The sequence below is a fragment of the Solanum stenotomum genome, chromosome 1 (assembly GCF_019186545.1).
Source record: "Solanum stenotomum isolate F172 chromosome 1, ASM1918654v1, whole genome shotgun sequence".
In the NCBI taxonomy this organism is placed as follows: domain Eukaryota; kingdom Viridiplantae; phylum Streptophyta; class Magnoliopsida; order Solanales; family Solanaceae; genus Solanum; species Solanum stenotomum.
Window position 1 is genome coordinate 14,690,068 of NC_064282.1, and position 21,585 is coordinate 14,711,652.

A 21,585-nucleotide genomic window follows, 5' to 3' on the forward strand; every position below is an offset into this window, starting at 1 on the left:
CTAAATCCACGTGTTAGTAATAGTAGTATTTAGTACAACAAACATCTTGCTTTAATTTAAACAGAGTTCACAAATTAGAGAAAATATCTGCATTAAAGCTAGAAAGCTAACAGTGCAAAGGAGTTTTTTAATACTTCAATATTTGCACAACCATATATATTGCCATGATTCAGTAGCCAGACCAACTTTCTTTAATACTACACAAGTGCACACAGCAACTACATTTTAATGAATTTACATTGACAGAGAAGAAGAAGAAAGTATATAGATCTGTAAGACACAAATTTCTCACTGGCACGCGACAAAATAATAATAATCTAAGTTCCATTTTACATGTCTCCTTCACAGTAACCTAACATTCACCTGTCAGGCACTGCAGCTCCAGATTTTCCGTATATTGTAAGCAGCCTCCTAGTAAGGCCAAACTCTTTTTTATGGTAGTTATGCTTCTACTTTTGGAGGTCTCATGCCAAAACCACGCTTTGCTTTCTCAACGCTGAAAAAGAAGTGTTAAGTTAGCACAGCCTGAAATCAAAATATAATTCAAAATGTTCTGTAATTGTGAGAAATGGATAATATCATAAAAATGTGCAGGATCATTATAAATTTCCACAGCAAAAGTAAAACTAGGCATAATCGAAGGGCTTAGTGAGGATAGTGAAACGGTATTAGGAAACTAAAAACTCAAGATTCATGCCAGCTAAATGCTAATAGTACCAACAATTTCATTATCATTTTCTCCATGTCAGTAGTGGAACTCTGGAATAGCAGAAACCTATATGTTTGGTTGAATGTCAGAACAAGCATGTGCCATGACAACGAAGGATAGACAAAGCTTTTATTTCCCTGGCTAAGTGCCATTCAGAAAATATGAAAGGTTGAAGCAAGAAATAAGGAGCAACGATCTAGACTACAATATATATTAGCTACATCTTAAGGCAGCAATGTATCATGTTATCATAGGTCTACAATAAACAGTACATCAGTTATATATCTTGATCATTGATCTCAACTGTAAGGTGTCTGGGAAACGGTAAGTGAGCATGTTTGTGTTGCATGTGGGGTTCAATATGAAATTTTTTAGAGCAGTATGTTAGTGTATATAGCTACCACAAAGTAGGCCAGGGGTCATTCAACCAACTGAGACAGCAATATGAACCTTTACGGAGCAATATGAACAACTAACTGATCACGAGAAAGAATTATTGAAAACTTTAAGCTATCGTAGAATTGATACTCACGTCGGAGCAAGTTTTCCCAGGCTCTCTAACTCTTCACCAGAATCCTCGTCAAGGACTCTGCCAGAAATTTCAAGAATATAAGACCCGTTTCTGTCAGCTGGAAGGCCTCTACTCGCAAGCAACTTCAGATCCTTCGGGTTAAGCTCTCTCCCGTTGACAAATACTCCAGTACTTCCACCAGCACAGTTTTCAGGCATGGGATAGTTAAATTCTTCAATAAATGGCTGCAAAAAGAATAGTTATAGTATGGGAAAGCATAACAAAAGCAGGACAATACAGGCTACAAGTATCTACTGGAAAATAGTAAATCTTACAGGGATAATGCCCAAACAATGACCACCGATCACTCCCCAAAATCCAGCTCGAAAATCATACCTAGCACAGGAAATTAAGTCAAGAAGCAATATACTCGTAACTGTGATTTTAGGATAAACCAAAATGTGGTACAAGACTAGGTAAAGGGAATCTATGCAGCTGAATAAATGTAGACCAATTGACTGAACTGAACCATCAAAAAGAGGAACCATCTTACTAATTTAAGTAGAACTAAACCCACAAATCATGTACATTGTCAAATGATCAATACTACATTGGAGTTTATTCCCAGGTATTTATAAAAAAAAAAAATCAGTATCTCAGAAAAAATAGTGCTATATGCATATCGTGATATTGCGTCCAAGAGGTTCCATTCAGAAGATTTGACTAATGTAATTACTCATTGTAACTATGCAACTTCTGCACGATCATACTTACCGAATGGATTTTATGTTGCAACTTGGTTAATGAAATTCTACGAAATTGTATTAGATTAAATAGGAAAATCATAGTCTCTAATGAATATTTCACCAAGCAAACTAGAATTACATAGAGCTTTATTTGACCACTGCCCCCCCAAAATCTAAAATGAATAAATAAGGAAACAGATTTATGAAATAGTCACTTATGCTATTTCTGGCCTCCTACATGTACATCAGCAACAAGATAAATGCAAGAGTAAAAGACATCGTGTTTAAACTAAAAGAATGAACATGTTGAATAATTGAAGGTCTGGTCACTTACCAGTAATGTCCAGGTTGTATTGGTCCAGCACGCTTTTCTGCCCTTTTAATCAACCGATCTGGTATAAGATGCCCATTAACTGTAATATTGGCCTTTTCCCCATCGGAAGAATCAGATCGGCTGAATTCTTTAAAACTGTTCTTTATAATGCCAGAGAAAAATGATGCTTTAGTGGCTTTCAGCTGGTCTCCTTCTTTACTATATACACCAGACCCTAAAGACGAGCTAGTGTTACCATACTCATTAGACGGTATGTCCATCTCAGTTGCTACAGCTAAATCTTTAGTGTAGTTTTGCTCTGAAGTAGTCTTTTTCTGCATCAACTTCTCTGCATCTGAGCGCGTACTTCTGTTTCCATGATCCAGCCGGTTGGCAACATGAAATTTGTTAGAATGGTCAAAGTACTCTTGCAGTGGTGAACCAGCTGGTGGTGGAGATTCTTTAACCTTCATTGGCAGCTCAGAGTCAGACTTTTCCATTGTTGCAGCAAATTTATTGAGGTTGTCCTCTTCCCTTGAACTGCGTGAAGATGTAGAACAAAGGCTTCTCATCTCAGCAGATTTAAGGGAACTTCCATGGCCTGTTGATAGTGACGTAAGTTCTTGATCCATTGCATGGAAATCATATTTAGAAGTATCATAATCTTCAGAGGAAAAGGTCATGCTAGGACGGTTTGTATGTCCATTGGAGTATCGATTCCCTTCATTCAACATGACTCTTTGTTGATGACCCGTCTTTTTAGTGCTTTTATCTATTCGTTCATCAATAGAAACAGTCAGTTTATTGTCTGAAACTGCAATAACCATAACTGCAGAACATGACCCACATTTCATTTTTTGCCTTTTACCACCATGAAAAACTTCCTTAGGTAATTGCAGCAGCTGAAAACAATTGAAGCACGTTAAAAATGGGGCTCCACCAGCCACAGGTAGACATAATTGTCCACTAGGCTGACCCCTGGGAGGAAGTCGACGAGCAAAACCACCTATAGCAGCATTCAGGTCACCAGAATGAGCCCTTTGTGATTGAGGATTCTGCGGCTTTAACGGAAGAGGATTGGCATTTCGAGGATTATAATCTTGCTTACCAAATGTACCACTATTTTGATGACGGTAGAACATTGCGTTCTGTGAAATGTCAGAGAACCTTTTCTCACCAAAAGCAGTGGGTGGACCTCGTCTACGGACTTGATTTAAGTTGCAGCAGTGAAAACAATTGCAAGATGGATGATGAAGATTAGCCTGAGGCGGGTAAGGTCGATAAGGATCTGTATGTGGGATTTCATTGTCCATTGACCGCCCAGAAAAACGGGAATGAGAGGGCTGCAATTGAAACGGAGCTAGGGCTTCGTATGGATCGCCACCAAGCAACTGGGACCTTCGTGGACCTCCATATCCTTGGATACGGTCTCTAGGAGGATAAAATTCACCGCCAGCCATGTCATGAGAATTCATAAAAGGCGAGGGCGCATTGTAGTGGTTCAGGTAGGGAGGTCTTTCACCAGAAACATGATTTTGTGCCAAAGCTCCATTCAAGATCCTAGTAGAGCTTTCAGGAAACCGATCAACGGGATTTCCATAGCCTTCATGATGAGCCATCCTCCTTTCAAGTGGGACTCTTTCGTTAGGCAACTCAGACACATCACCAAACCGACTGAGCTGCTCTTTTAGCTCATCAAACTTTCTCAATAGCTCTGCTCGCTCATCAACTGGACAATCAACCTGACTGAACTCATCCACATCCTTCCTATACAACCTCTTATCATTATCATAATTTGAACCCGACCAGTAGCCAGAAGGACCCTCTTCTGAGTTAACGGAGGACGCATGCCTCATACCTTCAGGATCAAATCTTCTTGCCCTGGGCAGCACCTCTGCCTCACTTCTCTCCTTACTTCTCCAATCTGGAACTCTACCTGTTCTTCGGGATTCAATTTCTTTTCCGTTCCGGGAGTCAGAAAGTTCAAATTCTTTAGCCATATTTTCTTGAATTTGTTCATCCTGATTGGACCCATCCACATCCTTCCTGTACAACCTCTTATCATCATCATAAATCGATCCTGAAGAGTAGCGCAATGGACCCTCTTCTGAGTTAATGGAGGATGATAACCTCATACCTTCACGATCAGCTCTTCTAGACCTAGACAACACCTCTGTCTCAATTCTCTGCCTACTACTCCTATATGGAGTAACTCGGCCTATCCCTCGAGTTTCAATTTCTTTTCCATTCTGAGAGTCAAACGGGTCAAACTCATTGGCCATATTTTCTTGTCTTTGTTCATCAATGTTAGTCTTATACATCACCCTATCATCCTCATCAGCCCAATTATCAGCAACATTCCTCAAATTAGCCCTGTAAGTTTCAGGTGCATCCCGCAAAGCCCTTCTCCTATCCCTTGTGCTGGAAGAACTAGCATTTGACTTGACATCATACCCGGAACCATCAGCCATGTTCATAAGTTTCTTCTCTGAAAGATCAAAATTCTCAGGCTTCTCCACAGTTTCTTCTTCAGATTTCTCTACAAATTTATTCAACTCCCCATTTTTATTTTTAGCTGTAACTTTAACAAGAAAGAGAAAAAAAAGAAAAAGAGAGCAATCTCAGAAGACTTCAGCTACAACAAGACAAAGAAAAACCACTAATGCAAACAAATCAATCTTCCAACCTGACCACAATAATAACAAAAAGGGAAACAGTCAAAGAAAACGAAATCACACAACTTGAAGAACAAATCAATTTCAAAAATTGCACTTTACCCATTCTAAACCAATTTCAAGAATTGCTTTTTACCCATTCCTCTAGTAAACTACGCAGAAAACAACAAAGAAAAAGGAAGATTAAGAAGTGAAGAGTACCTCGTAAAACAGCACCACAACCCCCACACTGGTAAACAGAATAATCAGTAAGCTCAGGTAGCAAATTTTCACACTTTGGACAACGAACCAAACGAACCTTTGCTTGTTCAGACATTTAAAGATGTCTTTCAAAGAATCTTGAAAACCCCAAGAAGGAATTAGTACTCAGCTCTCAACAATTTTCAAACATTTTTACAAGGTCCTTTGAAACAATCTTGAAAAACCCCAAGAGCATTTCCAAAAACCTTATGTCCTCTCACAAAGTTTTCAAACTTCTTCAGCTGTCATTAATGTCTTTTGTACAAGAACACATCTGGGGAAAAAAAAGGGTTTATTTTGCAGAAAAATTCAACCAAGAAAGTAAAAATCTTTGTAGGTAGGTAGGTATGTTGCAGATACCTCTGTTTTCTCATTTGGCTTTGGAAAAGGTACGGAGAGAAAATAAATGGTGTCAATATACAAGTTTAGAACTACCAAACAAAAATTGCACCAAGTCAATAAATCGCCTTAATTTTTTCTTTGTTTTATTTTATGAAATAGACCAGAGGTTTTATTTTCTTTTTTTTTTAATAATGTCAAGTGAGATTTTTAAATTTCTTAAAAAAGAAGTGGACCAGAATATAGTTGGTGAAATGAATAATAAATAAGTGAGTTTTCAGTTCATCCAACATACCTGCGAAATAGAGTAGAGTTGCTACTATTATACTGCAATATCTCCGTTGTGTCGAGATCAAAATTATACGGGATTCAAAATATAAAAAAGTAAGTTTATAAAGAAGTCAGAGGGATTCAACATTTATTATATAAAAAATAATTTCAATCATGAATAAATAATGAAACTCCTACTAGTTGCGCATCATTTCTTGTGTTGTTTAATTTTTAGGTTTCTTATAGTTTGGGGGAGTTTACATAATTTTGGGGTAATCATTGGAATTGCTTAAGAATGCAAACTACAACCAAATAAACTACTTTTTAGGAGTATTTATTTTTTTATTTAGTGTGTACTATCTATTTGGGATTCTTACTTATTTGGAATTGCATCATGTGACTACTATGTGAGAGGGGACATAAAAGGAAAATTTCTCCATACAAAAAAAGTTTATTATTTTTCTAACTTAAATTCGAGACATCCAATTAAATATAGTAATATTTCAACCATTTCTTGATTGTGTAAATCAATTCTTCTTTCTTTTTTTTCAGTTGTAAACTAATTTGTTGAGGAGAAAAAAAAAGGTAGATGGCTAATTTAATAGTACTACTTAAATTGATTTGGAGGAGTTTCCATGAAATTTGTGGCAGACGTGCACACCCTAACAACACAGGCACCAATTTATTTAACATTTTCTTCCAGAAATAAAAGGCTTTTTGTGAAATAGGAGTAATAATGTATTTATTCACCTCAATTTTTTTTACTTAATATTTTCAACTTTTATTGAGGAGGTAGTAATTAAATAAATATGAAAAATCATCTGCATCATATAGTGTTGTTTTTTTCTTAACTAGAGGTCTTGGGTTCGACCCCTAAATATGAAAAATCCTTGATAGAGAGTGCTTCTTCCCTGAATGGTTCTACACAATGTGAATCCTGAATAGTCAAGTTTCAATACAGACATCAAGCATCAAATAAGAAATTAAAAAAATATGAAATAAAAATAAGGTCCTTGTCCTGGTATGGCTGTCTTGTATGACTAGGTAACATTTCACGTGAAGAAAAATATAAAAGCAAAGTACCAATTACATAAAATAAAATAAAAAAGGAAAGGAAGGTTTTGGATTTTTTGTAAAAAGAGTGAATTGGGAAGAAATGAAATCATATTACTAAAAAGTAAAAAGCTAAATAAAACTCATGAGGGAACTGACACTTTTGTTTATCAAAATCTGTTTTCTGACTCAGCTTTCCTCTTTTTCGATTAAATCTTTCAAATGCTATTGGCTCATCATTATAAAGTTTAAGCTGCCTAAACTGGCCCTACAACTCTACAACTTTTACAAATATTCTCTTAATACCAAATTGTATTTAAAAAATACAGAATAAGAATACCAACTTTTATATACTCCCAATTATTACATATCGATGTTGGATCCCTAATTAAATTAAATGTTCACGGGTCGATTTGGATCAGTTATTGATTAAAATTAAAACCAAACTAACTTAATCGGTTTTAGAATTATCAAAACCAAACCAAATATAATATAGATTTATCGGTTTTGTGGTTATCGGTTTTGATTTGGTTTGGTTCGGTTATTCGGTTGTTAACCATACACAAAATAAAAAGAAACAATTCATTCAAAATGTGAAAAAAGTGATAACAATCCATTCAAAACACAAAATAGTTAGAATGACTTAAATTACCAAACTTTCAATCACTGAATTGACTATCAATAAAGCTTTAAAATTCACTATATTGGCCTAGAAGGAATAGAAAATAACATTTTCAGTCCCACAAAGAATTGTCAGACACTCATATACATGAAATCAATAAGATAAATATTTTCACCTTGGGCATTCTTGTTTTCAATAAGTAAAGTATAAAGAAATTTTAATGAAAATATATATAAGATCTTTAAAATTGTTTATAAAAATAATATATTAAGTATGTATATTAATAAAATATATGTATATAATTCATCGGTTCGGTTCGGTTATTTCTTCGGTTTTTTTCTAATAAAACCATAACCAAACCAAATACTACCAGTTTTCCAAAATCTAAAACCAAACCAAACCCAAATAAAATCAGTTTTATTTTATCGGTTTAATTTGATTTTTCGATTTGGATTGGTTTTTATTCAAACCATGAACCCCCCTACCTATAATGAATTATCTATGCTCCAAATGTTTAACCCTAAACTTGAGGTGGGCTGTTGAGAGTCTCGTATCTAATACGTAGGAAAGTAATTAAGTTAAGGAGTTCAATTCTCCTTATAAGTAATTTGACCAAAAAAAAAAAATACTGATTCAATGAGATATGCATACTTGTATTAAAATTTAAAACTTATCGTTTACTTTATGAAATCTATCAATAAATTTTCACTATGAAATACATTTCCATCATCCCATAAATTTTTGTTTTAAGTGTTTATATATTTATTTAATTGTGTTGTTCTATTGTTTTTTTTTTTTTTTGGTGAAGAATATAATTATTCCTAGCACAAGTCACCTACCCTTAAAGCAAAAGAAATGGATTAAACGCATGCAGTTTCTTATTTTTGCTTTATAAAAGTTTGACTTGTTCATCTTTTGTCTAGTTGGCAAATCTTCCTACTTAATATACCATTTTGCCTGCAAATCACATCCATATTAATGCATGTTAATAATCGATTGGGATTTGTTTTGGCTGTCATTCTCAATGTTTGGTTGAGAATTTCTTAATTTTTAAAAAAGCATCAGTAGTTGACTTTGACTTTAAAAATAGTATCTCCGACTGAAATAAATTTTTATTTTTACTTGTCACTTCTAACATATCAAGAAAAGACAATAAATTTTTTCCATGTTTTACCCTTAACATAAAATACTTATTTTTCAAAACATTTAATAGTAAATAGTTCGGTAAAACACCTATATCACTAATTATTTTTTTTTAATGAATATGCCAAATCAAATAGTAACAAGTAAAAATGAACGGAGGGAGTCGATTATGCATAAAGTGTTAAGAAAAGGCAATTATTTGTTGGTAAAATGGGAAGGGAATTCCCAGGCCATCCGTATGGGCTGGACTAGTGACTACAACCTATGCGTATGCGACATCAAAAATAGGACGAGGACCTACTTTAGCGGCTAAAGTTTAGCCCAATAAGCCGTTGTTGGAATTTACTTTTTGTGAGACCATAATAATTATATGTTAATTATAAAATTTTCAGTTTTAATAAATAAGCTTCATTTTATTTTTTTGTAATTTATTAACTATTTAGATCATGATCCAAAAATTCATTTTATGAGAAAAATATTTGATCAGTCCAAATTTTTTCTAAGTTATTATAAATATTAGACAATAATTTAACATTTCTTTTTTATGGTTAAGCAATATATGTACAGACATTAGACATGATGAGTCTAACGTTGTCTAAAAGGATAGTTTTTCAAAATCTCTTATGCACAATTTTTCTAAAAATAGAAGGGGGGAAAATCTAAGTGATGACCTAAATATAAAGGAACATTTGATTTAAATCATTCCACTATTTTATTTTATTTTCTAGTCATTCATTGCACCATGAAAAAAACTCATATTTATGTAACCATCTATAAAATAGTTACCTTTGAATATTAACAAACTCAAATTTGATAAACTCTCCATTTTAATATGTTTATCTAATTTTGACTTGACACAAAATTTAAGAAAATAAAGAAAACTTTTTAAATACTATAGTATTCTCTTAAATATTCCATGTGAAAATTTAAAATTTAAAATTATTTTAAAAAGAAGAAACATTCTTTTTGAAACAATGTGCAAAAATGGGGCATGCATGCATTAATTCTTTGAAATGAGTCTAAAAACGGACCTCATGCAGTTTAGCATGGATCGGACAAGCATGATTTTAACATTAATTCTTTCCTACAGAAAAATAATGGCTTGAGGAAAAAGCTCATGCATTACTAAGTGTTGTAAATTATCAAAATATTTCATTACTGAAATTGGAAGTATATATATATCTAGATTTTCATACTAAGAATGAGAAAAAATAATATATGCACTGCTAGAGGAGATCGATTTTATTGGTGGACAAGCAACATTTTTAAATAACTCGTTATTTGTATAGATTATTATTAGAAGTGTTTGAGAAGCTCTCAGAGTAGCTTGCTAATGTATAGTCGTGTTGTAATTGAGACAAATATTCAGATAGTTCATCAGATCTTGAAGGAAACATTTAAAATAATTCTTATTTGGATTCTCTTGTTTATATATTATTGTAACACATTAATTAATGAAGGGTTTTTAACTATAGGGTTTGCTTATCTAGTTTTAGAAAATAAAGTGTGCATGCTTTAACTAGGACTATTTTTCTATATATATCTGATTTGATGGAATGAGGGTCTATATATTATCATAATACCAGTATATTTTATTTCTGATGTACTTGCATATACCCATAGAGGGGTTGTGATAATCTGGATAAATTTTTTGTGCTCTTGATTTGAAATTTTACAAGAAAATACTTAGCTATAAACGCTACCATTTAATGAGACATATATATACGATTCAAATTCAAATTCATTATAATTTTTCCAAAACGATTACTGAATTAAATGGATCTACCATTTAATGAGACTAACACGACTCAAATCTAAATTCATCATGATCTAACCAAACGATTAGAGAATTAAATGACTACATAGACAATTATGCATAACCTATGTCAATTATGCTTTATACACTTCAGCATCTTCCAAGACATAATCCTAGAGGAAATCTTAGCAATAACACTCAATTTCAACTTCTTTTTTCTTCCTCCATCAACAATGTTCTTTTGTTTCTTTGAAGCATCAATAACCTCTTGATCAATTCTTGATGATGAAGTATGAGCAGATTGAACATTTCTTCTTATAGATCTATTATGGTATGGAAATTTCATGAATTTTTTTTCAATCAAAGAGTATATTGAAACCAACTCATGAGAATCATACAAAGGGCTACCACAATCCCATGTCTTCATTTTTTCTTCTTCTTCACCTAATTCTTCTATTTCTCCTGTTTTCTTTTTCATGGCAACACCTGATTTTTTGTTTGAGGGAGTTTTTTCAGTATCACCAGCCATGTTCACTGATTTTTTGTGTGACAAAACAAATGAATTTTGTCATATATTTTTATAGGGAAGTCTATTGTTTGGATTTGATTAAAAGTTATTATTTGTCTTAACTTGGTGATTACATACCTAAATACAATGATTTATATTGTGCTTAGTAGGATATTAGTCTTTTAATAGTAAGTTATATATGTACATTAATTAATTATGTTGTAATGAATGTTTACTCTCTTCCAAAATAGTAGTCACATTTTCAACGGTCAAACTTTTGACTAACTTTCAACGCTAAATTATATTACATTAAATATTTTTAAATAAAAATTTAAATATTAAAAAATTATATTAAAGTACTATAAATTATTAATTTTTTAATTATTTTTTTTAACTAAATAAATATTGTTCCTTAGATTGTACAAGGGACACGTAAGAATATCAAGACCAAACTTGGGAAAAAAAATATAAATCTTAAAATGTTAGTCAAAGTTTATATTGATTAATTTTAAAAAATAATCAATGACAAGTAAAAAAGAACAGGAGTACTAAATTACTATAATAAGCTAAGATACATAGGGATGTTTAAAACCGAATCGAAAAAAAGTTATTGATTTATCAATAATGGGTTATTGGTTTAGCGGTTTTGATAACGGTTTTGATTTTTTTTTGTTATTGGGTTATCTATGTCACGCCCCAAACTCAAGGGGCGCAACTGACTCCTAAAGCCAAAACTCAGGCCCGAGCCGACCCTGCTGAACAATTTGCTACTAGCGCATGACAGTCACATGCAATTAAGAAAACAAACAAGTATATCTCGGCTTAAAACTAAGCCCTCGGCCGGCAAGGCCCCTGTCAACAGATCTACAAAAGAAACAGCTACTCCCAAGAATTCATATAAAGAAATTGTCAACTAGCACAGAAGTCCTGATTGGGCCGTCAAGGCCACCATGATCTCTATACCAAAACTGAAAGTATGCATATAACAAGACAACGCATCACACAACCAGCAAGCTTCAGCAAACCAACAAAACTAGGCCAGCATGGCCATAACGTAGTTATAAACCCCACACACTAGTCTGCAAGCCTCTAAGAGTAGTAAAGATTGGTGGGACAGGGCCCCAGCCTACCCATGAGAATATATACAACAAAAGTTAACAAACCTCCCAACTCTGGCAGCTCCGGAGGAAAGGGGCTGACCAACCGGATAAAAGTCAATCCTGCTGATAAGGAGGTCTACTCGGTCGTCTGTCAGGACCTGCATGCATGAATGCAGCGCCCCAAGGCAATGGGGCGTCAGTACAAAATAATGTACAGAGTATGAAAGGCAATAGACTATGATGAGGTATCCTGATATACTGGAATAATCTGATAAATAAATTAAGGATAAGATAATTGTACTGACCTGCTTCTAAATCTAAATTTATCAAAAATAATAAAACAACAACCTAACCAAGCCCCCATAAGCTCGGTAGGTACAAACAGCACACAAGACCACCTACTCAGGCCCCCATAAGCCCGGAAGGTGCCAATCAGCCTGTATACCCCTATCGGTAGTCTCCTAGCCCCGCAGGCAGTCACATAGCCCTCTTAGGCATCAACATAGCTTATAGACATCTCATAGCCCTCTTAGGCAACAACATGGCCCTGTAGGAAGCACATAACCTTCTTGGGCGTCAATATATATCCCTGTAGGCAACTCATAGCCCTTCTAGGCATCAATATAGCCCCGTAGGCAACTCATAGCCCTTCTAGGCATCAATATAGCCCCGTAGGCAACTCATAGCCCTTTTAGGCATCCATACAGCCCTGTAGGCAGAACATAACCCTGCTAGGCATAGATCACATTCCTGCAGCTAACAACAATAGCCCAAAGGCAACAATAACAATCCAACAGCTAAAAGTGAGCAATTTAGTTATAGGCAACTTATACAATTAGCCTCTAAGTCGTGTCCAACATACGAATGTTACTACTGAATAAGAATCCCGATAAGAGAGGATTATACGCACTCGAGCAGCCAACAATCAACAATAATGGCTACAAGTATAACAACGATAACATCTCAATTACATTGCTCCTAAGCTTTAAGGAACATGCCATAGGAAGAGAATAGCCTTAACATACCTTTTTCGCTAAATTCACGTCGCCTAAAGACTTTAACCCGTAACTCCCTCGATACTACAACAAGGTAGGACCGTAATCAACACACAAAATAAAAGATACCATGACAATACAATAAAAGATATGTATTTCCGTCGCAAATTGCTATTTGGTGCTTATAAAAGCTAGAGTCGATGAAAGAAGGGTCTTACCTCGATCTTAGGTTCGTAATTCACCTCAAAACCTTTAAATATATTCAAACCCCTGCTGTCCCAACATTAAAATGTGATATGCTACGCAATCGATAAAACAAATTATACCACGATGATGGGCCCAACGCGTAGAACAACTTTCGTCAAGAACTTACGTCGAGAAAATCGATATTTTACTTGATCCTAAAAATGGGTTTCTATGTTTTCTCTGTATATTTAGCTTAAAATGAAGAAAAAACTCGAAGAAGAAGATATATACAACTTTCCACCGACCTAGGGCCCCACCTCACGTGCCTGCTTGCGCAGTCCCACGAAAATGCGAATATCTCTCTATTCTGAAGTCGTATGAATGAACGGTTTGATGCGTTGGAAACTAGACTCGTAGAGCTTCGATTCAATAGTTTGTGGGCCCCATAACTCTTTATAGATTGGGAGAAAACCTCCAAGACATTTGACCCTAATTTCAGAGAAATCTTTAAGAAGGAACTTACGATAACTTCCGCCAACTTTTATTTTGCCACTTACCTAACTTCAAAACTTTGGGTGCAACACTTGAACACTTAAAATAGGACATATCACATCATTCTTAATTTATTACTCACCCTCCTTGTCTTTCCACGAAGATACGAGTTAATTTAGACGTTTTGAAAAGTCGGGGTGTTACAATCGATTCTTAACGGTTTGAGGTTTTTTCTTAACGGGTTAACCATTAACCAATAGTAAATTAAATAATTATATTTATACCATTTTATATATAAAGTCCTTGACTTAGAATTTGATTTCCTACTTTTATTTTTGATTATCTCAAACACTTGATTATTCTACAATGTAAAAGTGTTTGTTTTTAGCCAGGTGTAACTTTTTTTTGGTTCAAAACAGAGTAATATATTGATTACTTAATATGCATCATTACATTGTTATCATCAAGTGGCAAAGCAGGACACCTACTATTGGTGTTCGAAGGAAGGGGCACATTACTGTTAGTACTATTACATATTTTACTTGCAAAAGATTTCTTAGATAGCCTAACAAAAGTAGTTTCTTCTTTGTCTGCTTCGAGTTTGTTGGAGACAAACATCAGAGGAACTTCCAAGCACAAAAAAGAGTTGATTTGATTCATTTTGGGAAGATGTAACTTGTGAACTCATGTGAAATGGTTCATTTGGTTTGTCATCTTGTTTCTAAGTGATTTTCAATTTTTTTTGTGTATCAAATCTTAACGGTTAAACCGATAACTGAACCGATAACGATCGATAACCGATAAACCAATATCTTAATGATTCTATAACGGTTTAGTATCTCTACACCGATAACCAATCAGCCAAATCGATAAACTTCAAGAACCGAATCGACCGATACGCAACCCTAATTAATACATGTGTATGATTAAAATGAAAAGATTATCTTTTTACTATTTGTTATCATGTTTTGTTTTAATTACATCGAAGTATGACCAATAAAGTAAAAATTTAAATAGTCAACCATATGAACTACTAAAATCATCCATAATTCACATTCTTATCTCCTTTTGCTGTCACGTTCTTTTTTTCATTTGCCGGTTGATCTGAATTCTGGAATATTAACTATTTACTTTATAATATTTCACCTTTTTACCTTCTTAGTAGTACTAATCTTTGCTTGTGCTATTTGTTTAAGTTTATTATCATTAGTCACATTTCTTTGCTCGATATATCATATATTGAACATCATTTATTTATTTTATTTCATCGTAATGCTTACTCAATTAGAGCAAGAACTCCTTTTTCTATATACAATTTGTTTTTTCATCTTATTAAGGTTTCTTCCTTTTGGACACACATTTATATGGTTCTACCTCTAAAACAATGTAGGGATATACACCAAATTTATGTACTTCCTTTATTAAATAGAGTACCAAAAAAACCATGTTTTAGTCTTTTCAATATTGTGAGAAGTCAAATTGATAAAAGAGAATATGTTCTTACATTTTTCGAATTTCGAGATTCAAATAAATTTATTTTTGATTATAAATTTTTCATATATCTTTTAAAATTTTGAATTTGTCAATTATCGTGACTTATAATACTTTTTACGTAGTTTACAAATACACAAACTTCATTTCAAAAAAATTGAAGATTTCATGAGATAATTCCTAGTCAAACTTAGGTTATTTGAAATTACTTAAGTAATGTTAAAAAAAAAAAACTTAAAATGCATACTGCATGTATTGTGAGACCTCATTTGAAGAGGCCCCTACAAATTGAGTCAATTCCCTCAATTGGTTTAGACACTTGACATCTCCATATCAAATTACCGACAGCTTAAACCAAATGTGGATCGCATTTTTTATTATTAATAAAAGAACCACTTTCCTGTCCCCTTTTAATTATCTGCCATTCCTTTTGTCCAACCAAGACATCTTGTGTTCATGCTTCCAATAATGTATGACACTTTTAACATGGGGAGCGCCTTCGAATGGGCCCGGCAGTGCGTGATTCGGATTTATTTGGACATTGGGTGGGAAACAAGAAAAATTAAACATCGGACATTTTGTTCTAACATTGAAAAACCATTATATATCTGAAGTCTTCCCAAAATTACAATATCAGTTTAAAAAATAAAAGTCGGAAGTTGATCTTGGCAAATCAAACACACGATTCAATATCCAAATATATAAACTCGATTAGAAGCTCCATTATAAGTTATTGGATTGAGTGTTATTGCAAACGATGGAGAATATCCTTTGAAGTAGGTTAAGTGAAGATTAAAGTTGAAATCACAAATTGAAACTGGAAGAGGAAGAACAATAAATTGTACTATCTTATTTGTATGTCCAATGCATCATGAATGAACATACAAAAATAACATTATGAGTACATATCTACAATAATGAGTACAAACTTCACATAAATATATATATATTTTCTTAAATACAGAATTTAGTAAACTTTTCAATAACTAACTTATTTTGTCATTCCTAATAACTGTGTATACATTTCTTTGTTAGTATCTTTTGGAATGATCACAAAATAGAGACAAATAGCTATGAAAGATCCAAATTAAAGAGCAACAATTTTGTGCAATTATTAATGATACATCCAAGTTCAACATCAAGAGTAGGCAGTACTAAAATAGCTCTTGACAACATCATAACATAGTATCTGTAGCAGTCTGCTGTTGTTCTGACCAACACATCTTGGAGTCTTGAACTGACTAACAGCACCTCCTAAGCCTACAAAATGATCTAATATCTTATGAAATGTCCCCTTCTTCACAACTCTAAGCTCAAGTGCTCCAATTACATTCACCTTCCGAGACCCCACGTACCCTGCATCTACAAACGATTTGTCCAAACAATTGCAGCATTGTTGCAATGTTTCGTCACTCCCTTCACCACTGAGTTCCCAGAAAACCACGTAGTGTCCTGGATCAGTTGCAATGTTCCCGTGGCTTGTGAAATCGACTACCTCTAGTTTTTCGTCTACTAAGTGCCTGGCTGCTGCTTCTACAGCTAGCTGTAAGTCTTTCTCAGTGTTCTTGTCAATGTTTATGCTTAGCAAAAGATTGCTACGACAAATGAACTGGAGTTCTGGTGTGGCATTGTGGAATCCTTTTATTTTCACAACATCACCAAGCCTGTAACGATACAACCCTGCATATTACATGTACATAACTTGTTCAAATTTTGGCCATTACTTGAAAAATCAAGAATCTAAAGCCATGAAAAGTACTCTTAACTATTAAATTTTTTTGGCAAGTCTTCATGCGTATAGTAAAAAGTACTTAAAAGCTGAACATTTTATACTAAGTCACAACTCACAAGCACCATCATGTACAAAAGTATTATGGTTAATGGTCCTTCTTACCTACTGATACAAATTCCAATAATCCAGAGACCAGAAGTGTCAGGCTCAGGACAAATAATTGAATCAATGACTTAATGTTAATATGGTACTCCTACATGAACCAAAAATGCATAATATATTCATGATGACAAATCATGTTTGCAACATAAATTCATATAAAAGTCACTGACAAAATAATAATAATTTTGGTCAAGAAAATTGTACCTGCAAAGTTGGTGACAACAATTTCATACTCTTCATCTAGTTTAACTTCAGCAAGACCCACTGGAGTAGGCTCAAGGCCATCTAAATTTACCCTGAGCGGAATGAATTCGAAATAACCAATATTAGGAAGCACTGCATAAGTAACTAGCTCAGGAGGTAACTTAGGATTGACATTTGCACCAATCCATCCTTCAGAAGAACCATAATCTGCACTCAGTAGTGGTAGCTCCCCTGCATAATGCCTCAATTTCTTGAGGTAAGGTTCCATGGACCCCGTCATGATACCGTATATGTACCTGGCGTTTGGGAAGAGAACGGGAATCAAACCGTACCAATTGCTTAATCCAGAACACTTATTATAAATGGAATCAGCCTGTTCTGGATCAGGCTTCAGTAATTTCATAATTGCTGATCTCATGGAAGGGACCGTGACTCGGCTAGAGATGACTCCCTCTCTTATGTCTGCAACAAGTTCTTCCCAGACTTGTTCGAAAGTTCTAAAAGCATGGACAATGCTGTGGGCAAATGTAGAGGAGACAACTTGCACTTCGTCACGAAAAATGAGCCCACACAAGAGATGGCAGTACAAAGATTGGTGGAAATCAGGACCAAATATAACTTCATCAGGGCTACAACATGGGGTTTGCATTGCCTTCATTGTCTTCTTGAAATGTGCATTACGATATACATTGGTAGTTGCAGTTCCAGCTGCCAAACCTCCCTTTGTCTTGAACTGCTTGCTGCTGTAAATGAACTGCAATGCCTTCCCATTCTCAATTGGGAATTCTCTGCAAAAATGACAATAATTGAAAATAAGAATAGCTACAACAGAACTCAATTAATTACCAGTACTAACTATAATAATAGAAGAAAATAGTATGAGACAACCAATAAAAGAAAGCTGTGACATTTAAGTACTCCAGATGAGGTGAAAACCAAAATTAATTCATTTTCAAGAAGATGTTGAAGTATTGTGGCTTGAAGGTAAAAAACAAGAATAATGAACATTATCTTTTCCTGAATCGTCCCCATTTTTTCAGATAGTACAAAGGAACAAATATGGAAAAAGACAACACATATGACAAAAATGCCTTTGCAATTTGCAAAGTATTATTTCAAGATAATCCACCAAAACTCCATTACCTATTCCTAAAAGCAAAAGAAGTTTTGTATATCTGCATAGTGGATTCCATCAATTCATCATTGAAAGGTACAAACTTTGGCCTTCCCTGAGTAGTACCTGAACTGCAATCAAAACAAAATTTCCATTAACTTACCAAGAAAATCTTTATGCAAATACACCAAGGATCCTTTTTTCTTGGATGGTAGGCCGTTTGTTTCCGATAAACCCTCGGCTTAATTATAATGCGCACTTATTTCATACATAAATTTTTTTTTTAAAAAAAGGTACCTTAATGAGATTGTTGTAATGGGTTTTCCAGTGAGAACAGGGGAAAGATCCCCATCAGCAATTCTTTGAATATAAGGCTCTAAATCTTTGTGAGTGACAAGAGGAACACAAGCCTTGAAAAACTCAGGATCAGTTCTTCCATTTAGACCCCATTGCTGTAGATACACAGTGCTTCCATTCTCTTCTAGTATCTTCTTAAGAGTTTCTTCTTGAACTTTCCCAGCTTCTTTGGTCAAAGCTTCAAATTCCTCAATCACTTCTTCTGGATCAAATTTCATCTCTGTCTTCTCCAACATCTGAAGTCATATAAGAATATTGTAAATTAAGCTACTTTTTAATCAATTAGAACATGTTTAAAACATATCAAGAAGACTCGAAACTTAAAGAGTAAATTAAATTAAAAGATGTCAGAGAAAAAGGGGAAATATAGAACAAAAATAAGTTCAAAGTTGAAGAGGATTGGTAAGTATGAAAAGGAGAAAGTTCATACACTGGTCCACTTGGTCAACTCTTACAACTTTGTCAAAAAATAAACACCCAAAAAAAAAAAGATTTCTACCCATAGATTTGATGCTCTGATCAAAGTTCCATGGAATCTTGAAATAGCTACAAAAACAACAAGATTCAAAATGAATTACAACATTTTGGGTGCAGCAAATAATACCCTTTACTCCATAAAAAGAAGAATGAACCACGAGAATCACACCAACTCCAAAAAGTTGTTTCTTTTTTTCCTCAGAAAAGTCTTCAAAATATACAACATATTGAGAAAGAAGAAAAAAAAACACAAGTTACTCGGATGGTAAACACCTTGAGTCATCCAAGATTCAAGAAGCAAAAAGGGCAAAAAAACAGAAAATTTTCCTTCCAAGAACTCAAATTCGAACCAAAAAAGACTCTTACCTTTGCAGACAAAAAAGTAAATACAATATGGGGATTTTCAAATACACAGTACCTGTAATATGCACAGTGGCTAGAATGGAAAAAAAGCCAGCTCAAAATTAGTGTAACTGTCTATTGGTTAAGGTATTATCATCAATCACTATATAACAAGACTTTTAGAAAGTATTAAACAGTAGTGTAATTTTTTTTTCTCTCTCTAGAAATGATGCATAGAAACAAATGACTTTTTTTTTTGTGAAAATTTTTTTGGACTAAGGAAAATATATATAGATAGAGAAGTACACGTACCATTAAATAGATCACTTGGTACGATGGGATAAGCTGGAATATTCCATCTTATCTCATCGACTATAAAATTATTTTATTTAATTTTTCAAATGAAATAAATTGATCTAAACATTTTACTCTTAAAAATTATTTTTAAAATAATTTAATTCGCGAACGAAACGAACTTCTATAAGAATTGGTGGTAATAAGGACGATCTATACCCTGTTTTTTGGTCTTTTCCTTGTCCTAGATACCAAGTTGAGATAGAACATAACAAGTTTGAGTTATTGGATGAAATTGTGAAATAAGATAAATTATGCGCTGCAACATGTAAAATTTATTTATATTGAATGTAAATAATTTACACTCGATTTAACTTGGTAATAACAAGTGAGATTTTTAATTGTTAATGTAATATTTATATTATAAGTCAGTTAAGGGGTTGTTTGGTAAGGTATATAAAAATTGTGATGAATGAAATGTATTAATAGTGCTGACATTAATTATGAATAGATTATTTTATACATCATTTGATTTGATATATTAAAAATAACATTCGCATAAAGTTAAGCATAAATAAGGGGATAAAGCACCTACCTGTGATCAACATTTTTATTTATTCTTTTTAAAATTTTTCAAACTTCATTTCCTACATAACAGAGTTTCAGTACAGCTTTTACACAAATATTATATAGCACTCCACTGTATTTAAAAGGCTAGTAAATTGACATGTTGTTTAACCTGCAAACCCACGTACAAAACCAGCTAGATGGTTCAACGGTAAAGTTTGATTACAAAAGAACTTATGTTGCCTAAGCTGTGTGGATTTAAATACAAGTTATGTTGAGATAAATTATACTGAAATTAGTTATTCTGACATTATTTTTTATTGATTGCTTAGTTTGTTGTACTAAAAATAATAACCATTGCATACTTCCTAAAAATAAGTGATTTGATTACAAAAATATCCTCTTATTTATCTTTTTTTTTATATATATTGGTAGAGTTTTAATTATTCATTCTTAAAAACAAAACATCCACCTTATTTAGCTAAATTATTTTCATGTATGAATTCCCTTAAATTCCTATTGTTAATTAGGCTATAATTAGTGGTCATTGCACTAGAATTAGCAGCCTCATTCCAAATACTAGCAGGAAGCATTGGAAGAAAGCAAACACTAGAACTATGTCTAAGACGTGGAGGACTATATATATATAATAAAAATAATTGAAACACAATTAAATTTGCATCGAGAAAACAATAATCAACAACGAAAAATTATGCAACAATCGTTTTATTAATTTAAGTGCGAGTGTTACAATCTCTATAATTCATCGGAATTCGCCTTTTCAAATATAATTCAAGGGCTCTTGAGCTTGATCTTGAACTTGGGATTTATCTCTATCTTGATCTTGATCTTGGATTTGGACTTGATCTTGAACTTTATCTTGATCTTGGACTTGAACTTTATCTTGATCTTGGACTTGAACTTTATCTTGATCTTGACTTTCTAGTTGAATTCAAGGGCTTCGAGCTTGATCTTGAATCCGGCAGTTTTGATCTTAATCGTTCTTGAACTTGATCTTGACTTCTTCAATTCATGAACTTGTAGAGAAATTGCGGCTTTTGATCCACGAGCTTTCTCCAGCTTTTTGTTCGAATTCTTGGTCCTCTTTTCTAAATTATGAAAGACCTCTATTTATAGTTTTAGAATAGGGGAGTTGTGATTGAATTAGGATTCCCTTCGGCCAATCA

The 21,585-nt window shown here is 33.6% G+C and overlaps 2 protein-coding genes across 3 annotated transcripts; both read right to left on the reverse strand.

Moving 5' to 3' along the window:
• Positions 1 to 173: 173 nt before the first annotated feature.
• Positions 174 to 5,572, reverse strand: LOC125850303 (uncharacterized). 2 transcript variants are annotated; one of them, XM_049530158.1, is made up of 5 exons: positions 5,156 to 5,572; positions 2,301 to 4,860; positions 1,556 to 1,616; positions 1,242 to 1,465; positions 174 to 496 (listed from the first exon to the last, which is right to left on the reverse strand). In XM_049530158.1, exons 1-5 carry the CDS (start codon positions 5,268 to 5,270, stop codon positions 442 to 444), a joined length of 3,015 nt encoding a protein of 1,004 aa, XP_049386115.1. In that variant the 5' UTR covers positions 5,271 to 5,572; the 3' UTR covers positions 174 to 441. The 2 variants fall into 2 exon arrangements, with proteins under 2 accessions (XP_049386115.1, XP_049386122.1); XM_049530165.1 differs by having other exon boundaries at positions 2,301 to 4,854; positions 5,156 to 5,568.
• Positions 5,573 to 16,244: 10,672 nt separating this feature from the next.
• Positions 16,245 to 19,790, reverse strand: LOC125850397 (jasmonoyl--L-amino acid synthetase JAR4-like). Its single transcript, XM_049530253.1, has 5 exons — positions 19,614 to 19,790; positions 18,659 to 18,954; positions 18,391 to 18,492; positions 17,248 to 18,035; positions 16,245 to 16,829 (listed from the first exon to the last, which is right to left on the reverse strand). Exons 2-5 carry the CDS (start codon positions 18,952 to 18,954, stop codon positions 16,288 to 16,290), a joined length of 1,728 nt encoding a protein of 575 aa, XP_049386210.1. The 5' UTR covers positions 19,614 to 19,790; the 3' UTR covers positions 16,245 to 16,287.
• Positions 19,791 to 21,585: the final 1,795 nt, after the last annotated feature.